At 35.1% G+C, this 23,529-nt stretch overlaps 1 protein-coding gene across 6 annotated transcripts in view; it reads right to left on the bottom strand.

The window, feature by feature from the left end:
• Positions 1–23,529, bottom strand: part of VPS13B (vacuolar protein sorting 13 homolog B) — an 810,211-nt gene that overhangs the window by 466,619 nt on the left and 320,063 nt on the right. For 5 of the 6 annotated variants that reach the window (XM_019642540.1, XM_019642536.1, XM_019642534.1 and 2 more), the window contains exons 20-21: positions 18,932–19,041; positions 9,899–10,046 (exon numbers count right to left, since the gene is read on the bottom strand). In XM_019642540.1, the coding sequence (XP_019498085.1) occupies positions 9,899–10,046; positions 18,932–19,041 (258 nt within the window). The remainder of the gene's footprint in view (positions 1–9,898; positions 10,047–18,931; positions 19,042–23,529) is intronic. The other variant, XM_019642538.1, reaches the window with a different exon arrangement.

Genomic DNA, 23,529 nt, shown 5'->3' with positions numbered 1-23,529 from the left:
AGCCACTGGTAGGAGGTAAAGACTGGTAGGAGGGGTGGAGACACAAAAAGGGCTGGCCCCACACCCACGTGTGGCGGTTGAGAATCTGGAGGGATAGCTCAGCTGCAGAGCTCACCCATGAGGAGCAAGCAGTCCCAGCCCCACACCGAGTTCCCCAGCCTGGAACAGCAGTGCCATAAAGAAGAGCCCCCACAACACCAGGTTATTAAAATCAGTGGGGATTCCTTCTGTCAGGGTGAGATGGAGGGCTGCTGGAAAGCCAGGTGGCCTCTTACAAGGCCAACACACAGAATCTCGTGCTTGCAGGCACTCACTCTGGGCTCCGGCAGAAGGACAGTGGCTCAGGAGGTACCAGACAAATGCAGCAAGAAACAGGGCTGTGTTAACTTCAGGGCAGGGACTAGAGGGACAGCTGCCATTATCTTGTGTTGAGCCATCCTCCCAAAGAGCCAAATCTGAATCTGCATTAGACTGCTGAACTACTCACTCCACTCTGATGACTTCTGGACACCACTCCACACCCAACAGAAGCACCTCCAGAGGCTCTTTTGGCAGCATGCAGCCAGCCATGACTGGGGCAGCAGTCTTTCATGAAAAAATTCTCCAAGGTCCACAGGTCCCAGGTGGGCAGCAGCTGGCCTGTGTGCCCTGGTCTTTCGCTCAGTGGCCCCAGGTTCAGAGTCAGCACTGGTGCCAAATCTGAATCTGCATTAACCAGGTGAACACCACTCACCCTACCCTGGTGAATCCCTGAGACCCTGGCTCACCCAACTCACACACTGTCCAAGGCTCTTGTAATGGGTGAGCCTTACAGGCACCAAGCAGGTGGGGACAGGACTTGAGGTACCCTTGTGCCAAATGCTGAGATGCCCCAGGCCTGGGACTGGTGGCAGCTGGCCTTGGTTATCAGCATGTTTATTCCCACACACCTCCAGGTCCAGAAGAATCAACTACCAACTGAGGAACGCTTATACCTCCTACGAGGAAGCCCTGGGCCAGTCATAGACAGAGGCTGACATTGGACTGCATGGGAGCCACTCTAAAGAGGCCCCAGAACCAATATGTCCACTGGCAGGCTTAAGACCACAACAGAGCACCACCTGATTAGCCAGCCCCACAAGTGGCATGCTCAAAGAGTAGTCTTTGCAAGCACCAGAGCCTGCTGGAGTGAATCTTGCTCTGTGGAGCCAGCCATTACACAGCTGCTCGTATGCTGTGGTCACGCCAATAAGCCTCATGGTCAATCCCAATGACTGACAGCAATCAAGGCTCAACTACAACAGGAGGGCACACACAACCGACATAAGTGGTACTTCTGCAGCTCCTGGCTCAGGTGATTAGGGAGACTGCACTACTGAGCCCCACAGGATACCTCTGACATAAGGCCACCCTGTTAAGACTTGGAAATGGAGCAAATCTTCCTACTATCTAGAAACAAACACAGGGAGGCAGCCAAAATGAAACATGTCCCTAGTGAAAGAACAGGAGAAAACTCCAGAAAAAGAACTAAACAAAATAGATGCAAGCAATCAATGAGATGCAGAGTTCAAAACACTGGTTACATGGATGCTCCAGAAATTTAGTGAGAACTTCAACAAAGAGATAGTAAACATAAAAAAAGCCTTACCCATAAAACAGAACCAACCAGAAATGAAGAATACAGCAACTGAAATGAAGAATACACTGGAAGGAATCAACAGATTAGATGAAGCAGAGGATCAAAACAGCAATATGGAAGACAAGGTAGCAGAAAACACCCAATTGGAACAGCAAAAAGAAAAATGAATACAAAAAGTCAAGGACAGTTTAAGGAACCTCTGAGACAACATCAAGTGTAACAACATTCACAACATAGGGATACCAAAAGGAGAAGAGAGAACACAAGAGATTGAGAACCTATTTGAAGAAATAATGACTGAAAACTTCCCAAAACTGGCAAAGGAAATAAATAACCAAGTCCAGGAGAGGCAGAGATCCCAAACAAGATGAAACCAAAGATGCCCACCCCAAGACACATCATAATTAAAACACCAAAAGTTAAGGACGAACAGAGAATCCTAAAAACAGCAAGAGAAAGGCTGTTAGTTAACTACCCAGGAGCTTCCATAAGATTGTCAATTGATTTCTCAACAGAAACTCTGCATGCCAGAAAGGGTTGGTACAAAATATTCAAAGTGCTGAAAAGCAAGGAACTGTAAGCAAGACTACCCTATCCAACAACACTATCATTTAAAATTGAAGGTCAGATAAACAGCTTCCCAGACAAGAAAAAGCTGAAGTTATCACCACAAAACCACAATAACAAGAAAAGTGAAGGGGACTTCTTAAAGAAGAAAGAGGAAAGGGGGAGGACAAAAATATGAATGAATAATAAAATGACAAAAACTAGGTACCTATCAATAATCATTTTAAATGTAAATGGCTTAAAGGCACCAATCAAAACACAGGACGGTGAATGGATAAGAAATCAAAATCTTTACATATGCTGTCTATAAAAGAGGCCCACTTCAGATGAAAAGATACACAAAGACTGAAAGTAATGGGATGGAAAAAGATATTTCAGGCAAATGGAAATGAAAAAACAAAGCAAAAGTAGCAATACTTATATCAACAAAACAGACTTTAAAACAGGCTATAATAAGAGACAGAGAAGGATATTTCGTAATGATACAGGACTCAATCCAACAAGAGGATATAAGCCTCATAAACATTTGTGCACCCTACAAAGGAGCAACTGAATATATAAAACAAGTATTGATGGACATAAAGGGCAAGACTGACAGCACAGTCATAGTAGGGGACTTTAACATCTCATTGACTTTAATGGATACATCTTTCAGACAGAAAATCAACAATGAAACAGCAGCCTTAAATGACACATTAGACCAGATGGATTTAATTCATATTTTTAGAGCATTTCACGCCAAAGGAGCAGAATATACATTCTTTTCAAGTGCATATGGAACATTTTCTAAGATAGACCACATGTTAGGCCACAAAACAAGTCTCAGAAAATTTAAGAAGACTGAAATCGTATCAAGCGTCTTCTCCAACAAAAATGGTATGAAACAAAATCAATTACAGGAAAAATACTGAAAAACACACAAACACATGGAGGCAAAATAACATGCTACTGAATAATGAATGGGTGAACAATGAGATCAGGAAAAAATCAAAAGATACCTGAGACAAAGGAAAATGAAAACACAATGACCCAAAATCTATGGGACACAGCGAAAGTAGTCCTGAGAGGGAAATTCACAGCAGTAAAGGCCTACCTCAAGAATCAAGAAAAATCTCAGATAAACAATTCAACATTACACTTAAAGGAACTAGAAAAAGAACTGCAAACAAATCCAAAGTGAGTAGAAGGAAGGCAATAATAAAGGTAAGAGAGAAAATAAACAAAATAGAGCTTAAAAAAACAATACAAAACATCAATGAAACCAGAGCTGGTTATTTCACAAGATAAATAAAACCTTCAACCAGGCTTACTAAGAAAAAAAGAGAGAAGACCCAAATGAATAAAATCAGAAATAAAAGAGAAGTGGCAACTGACACCACAGAAATACAAAGGATCATAAGAAAATATTATGAACAATTATATGCCAATAAATTGGACAATCTGGAAGAAGGTAAGTTCCTAGAAACATACAATCTTCCAACACTGAATCAATAAGAACCAGAAAACCTGAACAGACGCCTTAGTACTAACGAAATCTAATCAGTAATAAAAAATTCCCAACAAACAAAAGTCCTGGACTAGATAACGTCACAGGTGAACTTGACCAAACACTCAAAGTTGAATTAACACTTACCTTTCTCAAGCTATTTTAAAAAACCTACAAGGAGGAAAGGTTACCAAGCACATTTTACCACCAATACCCTGATTCCAAAACCGGACAAAGACATTAAAATAAAAGCAAATTATAGGGCCAGCCGAGTGGAGCGTTGCTTAAGAGCTGGCTTGGGATGCCAGAGGGCCCTGGTTCAGATCCCACATATGAGGGCCAGTGACACTGCCCTCCACAGCTAAGATGCTGAACAACAGCTCAACCTGGAGCTGGGCTGCCATGAGTCGCCGGCAACGGCGTAGGCTGCAGCCCCTGTGGCAGTGGGTTGCCATGGGCTACTGTGTAGCCAGCAGCTAGCGTGAGCAGCTGTCCAGAAGCCGGCGACTGATCTGCCTCGCCTGGGAAGAGTGCAATGATGGTGCTAGCTTGGACCAGTGAAACAACGTCCTCCACAACTAGACTGAAGAACAAAACGACAGCAACTTGTCTGTTCCCCTTCCCCCAATTCCCCAGCACTGTTCCAATCCCCCAATTCCCCAATAAAAATCTTAAAAAAAAAAATACATAGGAATAAATTTAACCAAGGAAGTTAAAAACCTATACTCAGGGCCGGCCGAGTGGCGCGATGGTTGGGAGCTCGCTTGGGATGCCAGAGGGCCCCGGTTCGGATCCGACATATGAGGGCCAGTGACACTGCCCTCTACAGCTAAGATGCTGAACAACAGCTCAACCTGGAGCTGGGCTGCCGTGGGTCACCGGCGACGGCGTGGGCTGCAGCCCCTGTGGCGGTGGGTTGCCATGGGCTACCGTCTGTAGCCAGCAGCCAGCGTGAGCAGCCAGCAGCCGCAGTGAGCGGCCGTCCAGAAGCCAGCGACTGATCTGCCTCACCCTGGAAGAGCGCAATGATGGTGCCAACTTGGGCCAGTGAAGCAACGTCCTCCACAACTAGACTGAAGAACAAAACGACAGCAACTTGTCTGTTCCCCTTCCCCCAATTCCCCAGCACTGTTCCCATCCCCCCAATTCCCCAATAAAAAAAAAAAACTTAAAAAAAAAAAAAAAACCTATACTCAGAAAATGACATTGAAGAGAGAAAACAAAGAAGATACAAATAAATAATAAATAAAAGTATACTCCATGCTCATGAATAGGAAGAATTAATATAGTTAAAATGTCCATAATACCCAAAGCTATCTATAGATTTAATGCAATCCCTATCAAAATACCAATGGCATATGTCATAGAACTAAAACAAATAATCCTAAAATTTATGTGAAACAATAAATTCCCTGAATAGCCCCGGCAATCTTAAAAAAGAATAAAGTTGATACCAAACTATACTATAGTAATCAAAACAGCATGGTACTGGCATAAAAATAGACTCAGAGGTCAATGGAATAAACACATGTCTATGTGGTCAATTAACCTATGACAAAGGAGGCAAGAATATAAAATGGGGTAAAGACAGTCTATTCAATAAATAGTGTTGGGAAAACTGGATACATGCAAAAAAATGAAACTGGACCACCTTCTTACTCCATATACAAGAATATACTCAAAATGGATTAAAGGCTTAAATATAAGACCCGAAACCATAAAATCATAGAAGAAAACATAGGCAGTAAACTCTCTGACATTATTCTTAGTGATACTTTTTTTCTGATCTACCTCCCCAAGCAAGGGAAATAAAAGAAAAAATAAACAAATAGGGCTACAACAAACTAAAAAAGTTTTGCACATTAAAGGAAACCATCAACAAAACAAAAACCTACTGAATGGGAAAAGATATTCCCCAATGATACATCCAATAAGAGGTTAATATCCAAAATTTAAAAGAACTCATATAACTAGATACCAAAACAATAAACAATCCAATTAAAAAATGGGCAGAGGACCTGAGCAGACATTTCTCCAAAGAGGACATAGAGATGGCCAATAAACATAGGAAAACATGCTCAACATCACTAATCATCAGAGAAATGCAAATAAAAACCACAATATCACCTCATACCTGACAGAATGGTTATCATTAAGAAATCAACAAACTGTTGGTGAGGCTGTGGAGAAAAGGGAACCCTTGTACACTGTTGGTGGGATTGTAAATTGGTGCAGCCACTATGGAAAACAGTATGGAGGTTCCTCAATATATTGAAAATAGTATTACTTTATGACCCAGTAATTGCATTTCTAGGTATTTATCCGAAGAAATCCTAAATACTAATTCAAAAAGATATATGAACCCCTATGTTCACTGTGGCCCTATTTACAGTATCAAAGATATGAAAACAACTTAAATGCCCATCAATAAACGACTGGATAAAGAAAAATTGGTACATACATACAATGAAATATTATTTGGCCATATAAAAAGAATGAAATCTTACCCTTTGTGAATACTTGGATGGACCTACAGGGTATTATGCTAAGTGACAGGGAAAGACAAATAAAATTTCTTTCATATATGAAATATAAAGAACAAAATAAACAAACAAACAAAACAGAAACAGAGAACAAGCTGATGTTTGCCAGTTAGGGGGTGGGTGAAAAAGGGAAGCGATTAAAAAGTACAAAGTGGTAGTTACAAAATAGTCATGGGGATGTAAAGTACAGCATAGGGAGTATAGTCAATAATGTGGAACTGACTAGGTATATATAGTGCCAGATGGGTACCAGACTTATTGGGGGGATCACTTTGTGAATTATATAAATGTCTAACCACTATTCTGTACAGCTGAAACTAATATAAAGTAATATTGAATGTTCACTGTAATTGAAAATTAATGAATAAATAAAAGCTTTCAATGAAAAAAGGGCCTTCTGTTTTTTTAATTGTATAGTTACAGTGATTCGCACTGAAAAAGTAATGTATAAACATGTAAGATGATAGTGGATAGTAATTTTTAAACAGTTATTTATGGAGCACCCTGTTTTTTACAGTTATCATCTCCATTACACACATTTTTGTCAAGAGTTCCAAATTAACATTCATAACATCTCCGAAACATAGGGTAAACAGATATATCTTTTAGGGGTTTTTTTGTTTTGAAGGAATAAACAGATTCTGTAGAAGATTATTTAGAATTTTATAATAATATATTAGGTCATTGGGAAAGTCATGACACATTTTTGCATTGAAAAACATAGAAAAATACATCATGACTTTCCCAACGACCCAATATTATCTTCATGTGAAACATGATTTATTCTGGCTTGGCCTGCCCTATGTGCCTATATCACTGAAATAGTGCTGTTCTGCTGTCAACACATTTCCAGCCATCCAGCACATGTTCCCACTGCAGGCAGCTACTTAACATTGGTTAATTAAGAATGAAAGAGGAAGATGTCTGCTTCTTGTTGATTAATTAAAATCAAAATCAAGCTCAGTGCATGATCAGCAAGACTTTCTTGGTTATCATGTGCCAAAAATACTACATAACTTGTTTGGGATGAACTTAAGATCAAACATTCAACCTTAGGTTGAGAATATAAAAATAAAAAATTATTTCAGTAGGAATTCAGACATAAATTAACACTAATGTTTCTCCATTGTAAAATTCAGTTAAAATTAAAATGTACATTTCACAACAATGTGAATATACTTAACACTACCGAACTGTAAATTTTAAAAGATTAAAATGATAAAAGTAAAACAAAAACAACAAAAATGATATGTAAATGACTATGAATACCTTACCAAATCCATTACATTTTATGATGCAATATAAATAATAAAAACAGTGATAACTACATTTAAAAGCAGGTAAAATTTCAAAAGATTTTTAAATATTTTAGATTAAAACCAGAACAGGAACTGTATACTCTAATTAAAAATAAAACAGAAAATTTTTAATCTTAATTCTAATTTAAAAATATGGTTGGCACAGTGCATTCTCAAGAACAGAGAGAGCACTACTGCCAAGGTTTCCAGAGAAGTAAAAATGGCAGGCACCCAAGTGGGAAGACACAAAAGTCATAAAGAATAAATGTTATACCCAAGGCTTTTTACCTCCTGTAAATGCTCACAGTGCCAAAACAAGGCAAACACAGGTATTAGTTTGATAACTGTAAATTCTTATGCTAGCTTGTGTAAGAACCTGTACTTGGTAAAGTACTGATAACCTTACCTATCGTAAAGAACTGATATCCTTACCTATCTAAAAGGAGAATACCAACAGGATATCTAACTTACATTTTCTAGAGACAGGAAAACACTAAAGACATAAAGCAAATATCCACAACTCAGAACCAAAGAACCATAGTTCACATTATAATTTGAAATAAAGAACAATGTGTTGTTTATATATGTCTTCATATTACATAAAATAATTAATGATAGGAAATTATGTTTTTGGCTATTATTTTCTTCAATTTAAAATTAACATTTTCTTGTAAAAAGTGGGAAAGTATAAGAAAGCTAAATAAATCTCAGATATTAACTAATACCATTTGTGAACTGATATGTGACTGATATGAGATGTGAATTTATATATAAAACTTCTCCATGCAGAGCAAATGCATTCTAAAATCTATGATCATATTTTCTATATAGTTCTATGTCAGGTAATTTCATTTAAATTGTAAGCATTTTCTATCATTTTTATCTATCCTTCACAATTAATTTAAATCAATTATCAAGTGTGATTTAAAGACCGGGATTAAATAGTAAAGCAGGAGGTTCAAATATGTGGTTAATATGCATATAAGATTAAATTTATTTTTATCAATTGACATTTAGTGGACATTTATTTTATTAAGAAGTGATATTTATAGTCTTTATGTAAAAAATCACCAGTTAAAGAGATCCAAAGTCTAAAACTTAGCGTGGTAACTAAAGGAAAAAAATATCTAATTTTATATTAAAAATTCAATACAAGTTACAAATAATCTTCCTATGATACAAGAATTAATCAATTTTGTCAATTGATACTGAAAATTTCAACAGAGCAAAAGGCTGTGGATACTGACAAGTTAAAAGTCTAATGATTCTATAAAATAAACATAACATCATATTTCAGGGAAGTAACAGAGCACAGAATAATAACAGTTATGTATAAAACCCCACAAAAATATATATTTGCATTTTTACTGTTGTAAAATGGGGTAACAAAATAATACTAACTTTTCCTCTCAACCACAAATGTTAGTTTGAACTTCCTTATGTATATGATCATTTTAAATTCCTTAAGGGCAGGGATCATATCTTATTAAATTTTCTACCCTCAATATCACTTACAACAGAGTCTTACCCATTACAGACATTCAGTAAGTGGATTTTCATTTATTGAAAATAAGAAGTTTTTTGCAATATGGTTAGTATATGAGTTATGTGAATTAAAGCTAAACATCTAAGGAAAAAATAAAACATCACCTGAAGGTAGGTGGCCCATTATCACAAACATTAGAAAAACAGAAAAATGCCACTTAAGATGAAATGAAAAAGTGATAGTTCTATGTTAGAAAATTTATTTTATATTTGCATGGATGATATAGCAGAGGAAATGAGAGAAGAGGAAGGAAAGAAGATTGAGATATACTGTCATTTGCAAGAATTCATTTTAAGAAGAACATTCTATTGGGAGACAATTCTCCAAGGGTCTCTTGTGTTTTTGCATGTCTTACAAGTAGAGGCAGTGAGTGTCTATACCCAAATGTGTTTTCAAGGGTGTATGTATAGCATACAGCCTCAGAAGACAAAAATATCGTCCCCCTTCTGAGCAAAGGGCAAGTTTACTTACAGTTTTGCAAGGTACATCTAGTGCCTCCCTCTAGAGAAAACGGCAGGCATGCTTTCTACCACCCATTATAAAAGGTTCAGGTTTCTCAATTGAGATTCCTAGCCTGTAATTTAATCCATTGTATATATATAAGTATCACCTGGCTCCTCTTTGTGACACCCTGTGAAAATGAGGCACAGAGCAGGGACACAAGAAAATGCTAGGACTCTGATTACTGGTAATGCTGTAGATAAAAAAAGTCCTTTGTTTCTGTTTTTGGAGTCTCGTGTCTTTAGCCAGCATTCATGAAAATAAGGCCCGGATAACTTGATAACTTTTACCTTAGAGGTAGGGCAAAATCACAGACTCTTTGAAGTTCTTCACACATACCTGTTATTGTTTTTGTTTTTATAGGGCTGCTGGCATATTCAGAGGCCTGACATGATTGTTGCTTTGCCAAGGGCGCACTTCCAACAGATGCCTCGTCCTCTTTCCTTCTGCTAATTGGCATAACAAGAGGAACAGCTATCACAGGCTGCTGGAGAGAGTCAAATGAAAAACCGAATTATTTCCTATTTCTAAAACAATGAAGGTTTAACATGGCATCACTGAGTAAAGTCCTTCACAAGATGAGGTTGAGGCTGTATTATCTTAAATTAATCAGTCAATCAAATAACCAATCAATATCTCTCACCTTACTTTTCCTGTCACCCCCTGCTCCCCCACACCCACATATAAACACACACACACACACACAGACACACACACACACACACGGACACAATTTAAATGTTAAATTACAATTTTGTATGAAAACCAAGAGAAGTTGCAAAAAATTAAAATTTAACATCAATTTTAGTAAGCAGAGACTACATAATAAGAACAAATCAAAACTAAAATTAATTTTGAAAATTGTGATAACTAGAAAATTAAAAGGTTTCATAAAATAGTATTTTAGAGACATACTTTTATGAATTGTTTATGTACATGTTAATATAAACTGACAAATATTTTTAAAGAATAGCTAAAAATTCTAATCTGTCTGACAAAGTGCTATCTACAGCATAGTTAGAAAGCATAGAAAATATCTATAGCTAGAGAAAGCTGGAAAACATTATGATCCTATATTGAATGCATGAGTGCTGAGCTGAACAATAAAGCAGCTGTTTCATCTTTATTCACTGAAATAAAGTCTGATGTTACTGCTGATGACGCCCAATACAATCTTGTCAGATTTTTGGCAAAAAAAAATACATAGGTATTTCTAAGTTTGCTACAAGATCAAAGATCAATGTTGAACCGAGTGGAAAACAATCATCAAATGTTGGGTTTTAGCCACAAACTGAGAAGGAAATTGCAGCTTGGGATACAACAGATGATAACTGTGATACAGCTGCATCAAATGGTGAACCTGTAGGGGGCTGGTCAGGTTGCAGTGGAGTCTAATGTTACCCTCAGCATTACAACAACCACACTTTTGTAGATCCAACTGTAAGTCTCACTCAATTTACAGAACCTAATATTACTTGGATTATATTTCAATGAGAAACATAGGTACATTACATAACTCAAGTTATGAGCTACAGAGGAAAAGGTAAATTACTTTACAAATTGTTATTTAGGCTAAGTAGCAGGACAAAAAAGCTGAATGAGAAAATGAAAAGATTAAATACACTGTGGGAAACATCATAACACAGAGTACCTGCTTTCATATTAAGTATCTAGTCAAATTGGTAATATTTATACAAATGTAAATAAGAAATAGTATTTAAGACCTAGATTAGAAATCTCAGCATAAATGTAAGTTTTGATTCATTTAAATGTCCCCATCTATAAAATAAGGGGGTAGAGAACTCTACTGGAAAACCCCTTTATGCTCTAACATTTAATGATTCCATAATCCCTTGCATTTCGTGGTTTTTATAAACCTGGAACGCAACCAAGTATGTACTCTAAAAAATTACAACCAAGTTCAGGTTCAAAATTAATATATAATAAATAATTACAGAAAAATTATGTGCTGCATAGTGATACTTAATTCAAGCATAATAGTTAAAAGATGACATTAATGAAGCCATGGCATTGGCAACATCCAACAACAAACGAAAAGAATCTTTCAGTGGTGAAACTCTAGGGGCATTTTCACATAGGTAAAAATACAGTAAAAGGCCAAACAAAAACTCTTTCTAACAAGAGAGCAAAGCTCTTAGATGTCTTCTATACAGCTATATTTCAAACACCTACATGGTGTGCAACAGACCCTCTATAAATATTTGCTGAGTAATTGCTAATGTGGGCGCTATACGTCAGGCATGTAGAGATACTAGATAAACCATGAGTGATTCCCTCCACTTTTCTGCAACTATGGCTAATGCAGCCAAAAATATCAAAATAAGCAGTATTTATTTTTAGAAACCTCCCATTGCTCTGCTTACATTCTTCTACCTTCTGGTATTAAACATTCCCCCCAATTTTCAGCTGTACCCTAGCACCAGATCTTCCTATCCTTGCCCCATCAATATCCCATTATCCCAAAATATCTAAAGCCTTTTGACCCTGTCCCTACAAAAAATTTTCCACCGTTATTAATATAATAAATGTAAAAATACGGGGAATTATAAAGACTAAAACAATACCCATATTCTCATACAACCAATAATACTGTCTATTAACACTTTTCCCCCCTTCCACCTCCCTCCCCACCTCCGAGCAGTTGTTCTCAGTCTAGTTGTGGAGGATGCCGCACACTGGACCATGTTGGTTTTATGATCACAGTGGTCTTCCCGGCTGAGGCAGATCGCTCGCTGGCCATTGGATGGCCGCTCACAGCAGCTCACGGCAGCTCACCGCAGTTCTCACCCAGCTGCCGGCCACTCATGGCGGCTCACAGAAGCTCAGGCAACACACAGCAGCTCATGCAGTCCCCTGGCCACTCATAGCCCAGCTCCAGTCCGGACCGTTGTTCACAATCTTAGCTGTACAGGGCGAAGCTAACTGGCACAGCTTACTGGAACATGTTGGAATCCAACCAGAAGCCCAGTTGTTAAGAGTGGGCTCTTAGCAACTGAGCTATCCAGTCGCCCAATTAACATTTTATCATATTTGGTTTTTTAAAAGGAAATAAATAAAATATTATAGATAAAGCTAAAATCTATGACTGCTAACTAACTGTCCATTTTTCCAAGAGTCAACCAATACCATGATATTGATACAATCCTTCAAATTAATTACTCACACTTTATTTATTTATTTATTTATTAATTTACTTACTTACCTAAGGGTGGTTTCGGAAAAATATATTATAGCTATTTTCATACTGTATATATCCTTGGGAAACTGATTTTTGCATTATATAAAATTCTGAGGCAACTATATTAAGACCTAGTCTATAATTTTTAATAATAAAGTATTATATGTGAATATACCACGTTTTATCTATCCACCTTCTTAGAGACCGACATTTATGTTTGTCTCCAATTTTATACTATTGCAATGAATACTGCAATAAAAGGCTTGCACATGACTTCTTAAGCTCATATGAATGAGACTGTATGAACATAGCTGTATCAAAAAGTGGGACTTTAGCATCACAGGATATTCTCTTTCAATTTTATTAGATACTGCCAAATTTATCAATTTTCACTCACAACAGTATTATATGAGTTCATGCATTTTCTACATTTTCACCACTACTGGATGTTGGCAGTTTTTCACCAAACAATTTTTAGAGTGAAGATGATTATTTGTGAGTAAATAATTATTGAAGCTGGATGATAAGGTCACTATACTATTCTCTCAAATTTCCATAGTAAAGAAAATGTAAGACATTTAAAAAACATTTTTTTCAGATATGCTGAAATGTAGTCAAATAGTAATACTATGAAGTGCTAGTGAAAATGTAAACTGTACACCAATTCTAGAAGCAAACTGGAAATATTAAATGAGCCTTAAAAGGGCCTGCCGAGTGGCGCGATGGTTAAGAACTGGCTTGGGGTGCGAGAGGGCCCCAGTTCGGATCCCACATATGAGTATCAGTGACACTGCCCTCTACAGCTAAGATGCTGAACAACAGCTCAACCTGGAGCTGGGCGCCGTGAGTCGCCAGCGACAATGTAGGATGCAGCCCCCCGTGGCAGTGGGCTACCATATGTAGCCAGCAGCCAGCGTGAGCGGCCAGCAGCTGCAGTGACCGGCCGTCCAGAAGCCGGTGACTGCTCTGCCTTCCCTGGGAAGAGCGCAATGATGGTGCTAACTTGGGCCAGTGAAGCAACGTCCTCCACAACTATACTGAAGAACAAAAGGACAGCAACTTGTCTGTTCCCCTTCCCCCAATTCCCCAATAAAAATCTTAAAAAAAAAAAAAGAGCCTTAAAATATGCTCAACTACATGCCTGGAGCTATTAATCACACTTCTAAAAATATATACTAAGTGAATAATTAGGGAAAAATATAAAGAATTAGCTATGAAGTTATTTACAACTATGGAGTAATAGAATTATGGGTATTTATTAGTTTCTCTTTTAAATAAAACTATTATTTTTGAACTTAGAAAAATGTATTAATATTTAATTTTAAAATAGTTATAAAACAATATAATAAAAATAAAATAAACAGTCAAACTCTTTAAAGGTGTTTGATATTAATCAAGTGAATATCTAATTTACTTAAGCTGCAAGAACACTATTTGACCTTCAGGGACATCGATGGTGTACCGAAGATAACTGCATCATTTATAAAATAGCCAATGAAGAATCAGCCTATAGTTTTCTTTTTTTGTAATGTGCTTATCTGGTTTTGGAATCAGCATAATGGTGGCCTCCTAGAATGAGCTGGGAAGGCTTCCTCATCTTCAATTATTTGGAATAGTTTGAGAAGAACAGATATTAATTCTTTTTTGAATGTTTGGTAAAATTAATCTGTGAAGCTATCTGGTCCAGGACTTTTGTTTGTTGGGAGCTTGTTGATTACTGATTCAATTTCATTAGTAGTAGTCAGTCTGTTCAGGTTTTCTGTTCCTTCTTGATTCAGCCTTGGAAGGTGGAATTTTAACCATTTCTTCCAGGTTGTCCAATTTGTTGGTATATAGTTGCTCATAGTATTTTCTTATATTTTTGTGGTGTCCATTGTCATCTCTCCTCTTTCATTTCTTCTTTCATTTATTTGGATGTCCTCTCTCTTTTTTCTTGGTGAGTCTGGTTAAAGGTTTATCGATTTTGTTAATCTTTTCAAAGAACGAGCTCTTGGTTTCATTAATCTTTTGGGTTTTTTTGTTTTTTTAGACTCTATTTCATTTGTTTCCTCTCTGACCTTTATTACTGCCTTCCTTCCACTGACTTTGTGCTTTGTTTGCTGGTCTTTTTCTAGTTCCTTTAGGTATTAAGTTAGATTGTTTATATGAGATTTTTCTTGTTTCTTGAGGTAGACCTGTATTGCTCTGAATTTCCCTCTTAGGAAGGCTTTCACAATGTCCCATAGATTTTGGGTCATTGTGTTTTCATTTCCTTTTGTCTCAAGGTATGATTTCTTCCTTGATCTCACTATTAACCTACTCATTGTTTAGTAGCATGCTATTTAGCCTCCGTGTGTGTGTTTCACATATTACAAACTCACAGCTAACATCATACTCACGACGGAAAAGCTAAAAGCATTCTCCTTAAGACCAGTAACAAGACAAGAATATCCACATTCACCACTTTTATTCAGATAATACTGAAAGTCCTAGCCACAGCAACCAGGCAAGAAAAGGCATAACCAAACTGGAAAGGAAGAAGTAAAACTGTCATTATTTGCAGATGACATGATACTATATATAGAGAACCCCAAAGATTCCAACAACAAAAAAAAACTATTAGAACTGAAAAATGAGTTTAGTAAAGTAGGAGGATACAAAATTAGTATTCAGAAATTGGGTGTATTTTTATACATCAATAAGAACTATCAGAAAGAGAAATTAAGAAAACAATCCTTTTACAATTGCATAAAAACAAAACAAAAAAACAACCTAGTAATAAATTTAATCAAGAAAGTAAAAGATTTGCACCCAGAAAATTATAAGTCATTGAAGAGAAATTAAAGAAGATACAAATAAATTAAAGCATATACCATATTCATAGATAGAATTAAGATCATTAAAATGTCCATACTACCCACAGCAATCTATAGATTCAATGCAATCCCTATTTTTCACAGAACTAGAACAAATAATACTAAAATTTATATGAAACCAAAAAGACCCCAAATAGCCATGGCAGTCTTGGTAAAGAAGAATAAAATTGAAGGTATCATGCTATCTGGTATCAAAATATACTAAAAGGCTGTAGTCATCAAAACAACATGGTACTGGCATAAAAACAGAATCATAGGTCAATGGAGCAGAATAGAGAGCCCAGAAATAAACCCATGCCTATATGGTCATTTAATCTATGACAAAGGAAGCAGAATATACATTGGGGGTAAAGAAAGTCTGTCTGTTCTCAAGATACAGTGTTGGGAAAACTGGACAGATAGATGTAAAAAAATGAAACTGAACAACCTTCTTACTCCTTACATAAGAATAAACTCAAACTGGATTAAAGACTTAAACGTTAACACCTGAAACCATAAAACTCCTAGAAGAAACCATAGGCAATAAACTTTCAGACATTACTCTTAGTAATAGTTTTATAGATACATTACCTCAGACAAGGGAAACAAAAGAAAAAATAAAACAAATGGGACTACAGCAAACTAAAGATTTGCACATCAAAGGAAAGCATCAATAAATTTAAAAGAACATCCTACTGAACGTGAGAAGATATTCGCCCATGATACATCTGATAAGAGGTTAATATCCAAAATCTATAAAAAACTCATACAACTCAACACCAAAAAAACAAACAATCCAATTAACAAATGGGCAGAGGACCTGAATAGACATTTATTTCTCCAAAGAGGACATAGAGATGGCCAATAGACATATGAAAAGATGTTCACTGTCACTAAATCATCAGAGAAATACAAAACACAAAACATCACCTCACACTTGGCAGCATGGCTATCATCAATACATCAACAAAAAGCAAGGGTTGTCCAGGATGAGGAGCAAAGGTAACCCTTGTGCATGTTGGTGAGATTGCAAATTGATACAGCCACTAAGGAAAACAGTATGGATGCTCCTCGAAAAATTAAAAATAGAACTACCTCATGACCCAACAATTACCAATCTAGTTATTTATCCAAAGAAATTCAAAACACTAATTCAAAAAGACATATGCACCCCTATGTTCACTGTAGCACTATTTACAATAGCCAAGATATGAAAACAACCTAAATGCCCATTAATAGATGATTGGATAAAGAAATGTGGTATATTTATACAATGATGTATAACTGTCATAAAAAAGGATGAAACCTTACCCTTTGTGAACACAAGGATGGACCTAAAGGGTATATGCTAAGTGAAATAAATCAGACTAAGACAAATACCATATGATCTCATTTATATGTGGAATCTAAGGAACAAAATAAACAAACAAGAACAACAACAAAAACAGAAACAGACTCATATATACATAGAAAAAACTGATGGTTGCCAGATGGGAGGGGGGTTGGTGGCTGGGCGAGAAAGGTGAAGATATTAAGTATAAATTAGTAATTACAAAAGAGTCATGGGGATGTAAAATACAGTATGGAACATACAGTCAGTAATACTCTAAAAATTATGTATAGTGTCAGATGGGTACTAGACTTATCGGGAGGAATCACTTCATAAATTATATGAATATCTAACCACCAAGCTGTACATCTGAAACTAATTCAAAATGTTGGGTTGTCGGAAAAGTCATGACATATTTTTTCTATGTTTTTTGTTGCAAAAATGCGTCATGACTTTTCTGACAACCCAATAATACCAAATGTCAACTATAATTTTAAAAAATATAGTTACAGGGCTATAAAATACAGCATAAGGAACATAGTCAATAATATTGCAGTAACTATATACAATGTCTGATGGGTAGTAATAGACTTATTGGGGTTATCACTTTGTGAGGTACATAAATGTCTAATCACTATGTTGTTTTGTAAACCTAAAGTTATTAAAAAAATAAAATAACCAATGAAGAATTTGTAGTACAACAGAATATTATTCAGTCATAAAAAAAAGAAAACCTGCCATTTGCAACAACATAACAGCATTATGCTAAGTGAAATAAGTCAGGCAGAGAAAGACAAATATGCTAGGATCTCACTTATATGTGGAATCTAAACATAAAAAACAAAAGAAAAAAATGAATTCACACACATAGAAAACATAGGGGGTGGTTGCTAGAGACAAGGGGTGAGGGGTGAGAAAAATGGATAAATAGGATAAAAAATTATACACTTCCAGTTATAAAATAAATAAGTCATGGGATATAATATACAGCACGATGACTATAGTTAATAATACTGTATTGTATTTTGAAAGTTTCAAAGAGTAAATCTTAAAAGTTCTTATTGTAAGGAAAAATTGTAGCTATATTGGCAATGGATGTTAACTAAACTTATTTTGGTGATCACTTTGCAATGTACACAAATATTAAATCATTATGTTGTTCAGCTGAAACTGATAAAATGTTATATGTCAATTATATCTCAAAAGAAAAAAAAGAATTTACAACTAAATTTTTTCTCAAATGGTCATAGTCTTACTTCTCTATCACTCATACTCTACATTCTATTAGAGTAAACTTTCAAAAATTTAGATCTCTTTATGTCAGTTTCCTATACTTCCTCTTCACCTTTCAAGATAACTTCTCAAAAACTTAGCATTACAAATAAAACATTTCATGAATTGGTTTCCAATTTTTATGAGTCTCTATAAGAACACTTGGCTCTGTCTTAAAACACTGAATAACTTTCTTGTCAAGTTATTGCATCTTTCTTGCCTCTGCTCACACAGGTCAGCCTAAAACAACCGTTCCTGTCTGGCTTACTGCTATGATGCTCAGCTCAACTGGCAACTCCTCCTTTTAAAACCCTCACCTGTTAATGAGAACTATTCCTCGCTTTTGTTTCCACATAATCCTGTACATAGGTTTAACATAGCAGTTACTAAAAATAGTATTACTATCGCCTTAATATTTTCAAATAAACTAAATAACTCTAGAGGAGGGATACTTTCAACCATGACTTTTATTCCTGTAGCCCCAGGATCCAGCAGTAATACTGCCTCATGTTCTATGAGAATTTGATAAAAGAATGGAAGGAGGAGGGTGGGTACAAGTTTCAAATGAAATTAGAACAAAGTGAAGAAAAACCTTTAGAAGATGCTCCTTGAAACATGAGCTGTACTTTTTAATTTTTATATTTTGTTACATTCATAAATAAAATCAATAAAATATATAACTAATAAATGACACAGGAAAAGATTTATTCAGTTGGAGAATTATAAAAATGTCTCACCTGCTGCATATGTCTACTGGTTCGTTTCTGGGGCTGATAAATGAGCCAGGTATATAAAACTGGATCGATATTAACTGCTAGTCCTTGTACACTACAGAGAAGTACGGCACCTAAAAAGCAAGATTTTAAAATTGTTATAATTTCTCATAAAAAAAATAAGCTTAACATCATTTCATACCAATTAGGACAGCTATAATACAAAAGACAAACAGCAAGTGTTAACAGTGATGTGAAAGAATTAAAACCCTCATACATTGCTGGTGAATATGGTGCAAATACTTTGGTGAAAACAGTTTGGCATTTCCTCAAAAAGCAAAACATACAGTTACAATATGACCCAATAATTCCATTCCTAGATATACCAAGAGAACTGAAATCATATGTCCACGCAAAAACTTGTACATAGATATTCACAGTACCATTATTCATAATAGCCAAAAAGTGGGAAGAACACAAATATCCTTGAATTGTTGAACACATAAACAAAATGTGGCATAGCCATACAATGGAAAATTATTTATCCACAAAAAAGGAATGAAGTATTGATACACAACACTACAACATGGATAAACTTTGAAAACAGCGAAATAAGCCAGTCAGAGAAAACCACATATTGTATGATTCCACTTACATTAAATGGCCAGAACAGGCAAAAACATCGAGAGAAAAAAGTAGATTAGTGGATGCCAGAATGAGGGGAAAGGGAGAATAAGAAATAACTGCCAAGAGATACATGATTCTTTGGGGAGTAATGGAAATGCTCTGGAATTAGAAAATGGTGATTGTTGTATAACTTTGCAAACAAACTAAGCCACATTAAATTATGTACTTTAAAATAATGAATTTTATAGAATATGAATTATATGTCATTAAAATGCATTTGTCTTTAAAAAGCATAATACGCTTAATGTTTTTAGGCAAACAGCAATATCTATATTGGCCATGAGAATGGAATAGTATCTCCTTTTTTTGTTTATATTACAAAACTAATTCATGATTTGAAAGCAAGCATTATAATAACCACTCAATAAATCATTGTAAATTACAGCTTTAAATATTCAGAAGCAGAGAGAGAGAGAGAGAGAGAGAGAGAGAGAGAGAGAGAGAGAGAGAGAGAGCTGCCTAGATGAAATGCAGACTAACATTCTGACATAAAACACAAAGTTGAAGTGTAGAAAGTTGCAATTCAATCCTACTAACTGAAATATTTTTGTCCCTTTCTGATAAAAAGTAGTTCATATAGAACTTAACTAAAGCAGAATAGCCCATTTTTAATTTATGTGCAATTTATGAATAACCATAAATAAGATTTTGCATTTCTACATATATTTTTTGATAAAAATATTAGCTCTACAAAAATGTATGGAATATAAGGGCCAGCTGAGTGGCTCAGTTGGTTAAGAGCTCCCTTAAGAGTTTGAGCTCTGAGCAACAGCAGTTCGATTCCCAGCCCGAGCTGAGCAGTGGCTGAGCTGCCAACAAGTGGCAGGATGGCTCAGCTTAAAAAAAAAAAAATGTAAGGAATATAAAGGAAGGAATATTTGTCAGTTTTGCTCTCAATTGTATCTCCAGCTTCTAGATAAGGACCTTCCACAAAATGGAAGCTGAAAAAATAAAAAAGTCAGAATAAATGGTAGATAGGTTCTCAGGTTAGCTGAAAAAGGCCAATTTGTTCTATAATATTGCAGATTATTTAAACAATTAGTATTAGTACAATTAGTATGAATACCAAATCCTATGAGAAGTGAAGTACACTGATAGGGAAATAGGATGAAGAAGCAGCAAGAGAAAGAGAAATTTCCCCTTTTTTCAAAGCTTTGCACATAACTTTCAAACAAGCACAATTTGCCACGTGTCCTATTCCACTTTACAAGCTACTTCTCCCAAGGACACAGAATCTGTACAGATTCCTAGGCAACATGATGAGACTACGTAAGCAATTCCCCCTCCATGTACCAATGCATGTGCTGGCGAGCAATGATTCATTCAAACACATGTAGGAAGAAATGATGGGAGAAGCTAAATACAATAGATTGCAAAGGAGGGTCGTACTTGAAGTCAATGGGAAAATACAATTTAATATATATTTTTCCTGTAACAGAATGCAAATTACTTGTAAGAACCTAAATTCTTCTGTCTCTCAAATACTGGTAGTGTACAGAACAAAGGCTTAAACATGCTATATTATGTTAATGGAAATAAAATAGGACTTCCCAAAATTATATCCAGTTATCACACAATTCTAGCAACTCGACTACACCAGAGACTCTCATCTCCACAAACTAACAAAAATATAGTATTACAGTATGCAGCTAGAGATAATCTGAATAGTTTAACTGTTTTATAACAACTTATTCTTTCCAAAAATGTTTTAGGTGAGCAATAGAATTTGCCCCCAAATATGAAAAACTGTTTATTAAAACCTTTTATTTTTAAAGAAATGAATTAACACATTTAAATGGAGAGTTTAAGAAATTTATTTAAATTCAAGAATATATAATTCAATCTTAAAGGTTTTCTAAAATCCATACAGAGAAATGAAATTACATTAGATTTAAATTACTATGATTGCTTCCTGTTATATGAGCTTACTGTAACATAATTTGTTTTATAATTAACAGCACATAAGTATAAATGAAACCACAAATAATATATGGTTTACAATAAAGAATATGTTCCACCAAAAGAAGGAATTACAAGAAAGAAAACACTGGGATCCAGAAGACAAAGGATCCAAAACAGGAGCAAGTGATGGGAATCCCCAGGATGGCAACAGTGAATGAATGACAGGTGCATGGAAAACTTAATAACAACAATTGTTTAATACTGGAAAAACAGATGTTATACAGTAAAGGATAACTAATCTTAGGTTGCAACATGACTGTGCCATGAATAATATTCATAAAACTATATCAATTCTGAAAAAATAAATGAATTGATCAATCTTATGATATAACAATATTGGGAGCATGGGTATATAAGATGAATATATGGTGGGAGCTAAAGACGGCAAAAGTTGGCCAATTATATTTCCCACAGTAAGACATCAATAAATAATGCTCTAAAATGAACAAGAGCAAGAAAAATCATGATTTATTTAATAATATGGAGGTAAACACCAAAATAAATACTGAAAAGAGTTGAAACTAGTTAACTGTTGAAAAGGGAAGTTGCTGAGAGAAAGAATATATAGTAATTAAGATTCCCAAACTAGAAACAATAGGAAACAGAGGTAGATGAGTCTTAAATTTTCTTGCTGAGGAATATCCCAATAGTCACTAGCAAAAAGCAGAATAAAATTTTCTATTTGAAAAAAGTCTCCAATTCATTGCCATTTCCTCTGTCAAAGTCAGTAAACAACAAACTGATACTTTTCTAACACTGGCGATATCCGAATATAGAACATAAAACGGCTATGTATAAAATGTTTCAAGTATAAAAGTATGGAATCATGAAGAGGAGCAAACAATGAGAAAGTATCAGCAAAGAACAGATTTTAAAGAAAAATGAAAATTACAGAAATTATTGAAGTAAAAACTTATAGGACAGGTTAAACATCAGAATAAATATAGTTGAAGAAAAAAATAATGAAATGGAAGAAACATAGTAAGATATTTTTAAATGCATCTGAGATAGAAACAAAATGAAAGAAAACTATTAAAATGTGGTTAAGCAATATGAGGACTAAGTAAGAAGACCAAACATGTCTAATTAGATTTCAGAGGGTGATACTAAGGAATGGGAAAGAGGTAATATTGTTAACAACAAAATAACAGCTGCGGAGTTTACTAATTGTTGGATAGAAAACCTCAAACCCAAGAAGCCCAATGAATCCAAACTGAGTAAGTAAAAATAAACCTAATTAAACAAACAAAAAAGAAGCTACAAAACACTGAAGAGAAAAAGATCAGAAAACCACCACAAATGGGGAGACAAAAAAAAGATCCCCTGGGGAATAAAAAAGCAAATAATCAATTTCTTAGCAAACTATCAATGGTATTTATTATGATTTTACTTCAAAACTTACATATATATTACATACATTCTTTTGAATCTACCAACTGCTATATTTAAAAGACAATAAAAGGAAAAAGACACTAAACTAAAATAAATATGTCAGGATAAGTTTCATTCTATTATCCATCTCAAATATAAGCCATATATAAAAATTTTTAATTATGATGAAAAATACCAAAAAAAAAACTATATAACCAAAGCAGTGTCCATATTTAAAGTACACAAACTGCAAAAGACAAAAGTAAATTAAGAAATTACAGACATTCTCCATAGTAGGCAACTTATTTTAAAAGTCTTTTCAGATGTGCCAAAAACTAAAAGTGTTGACTAAATGTTTTAAAACTTTCTCAATATGTTCTTAGCACACTTTTTAAATTGGGATTTTAGAAAAATAAAAAGAAAATAAATGCGACAAACATTTTCATGGGAAAATTAATCTTGAAAGTCTCACTTATTATAATGAACAAGTTAAAAAATTCTTCACCAATAAATGTTCATATAAGTATATGGTTACATTATACCCAAAATGACTCATAACCAGACTTGAACTTCATGAATGTTAAATAAGTGATAAAACAGAA

The sequence above is a fragment of the Hipposideros armiger genome, unplaced genomic scaffold (assembly GCF_001890085.2).
Source record: "Hipposideros armiger isolate ML-2016 unplaced genomic scaffold, ASM189008v1 scaffold_70, whole genome shotgun sequence".
Lineage (NCBI taxonomy): Eukaryota > Metazoa > Chordata > Mammalia > Chiroptera > Hipposideridae > Hipposideros > Hipposideros armiger.
This window is presented reverse-complemented; position numbering and strand designations above follow the sequence as displayed.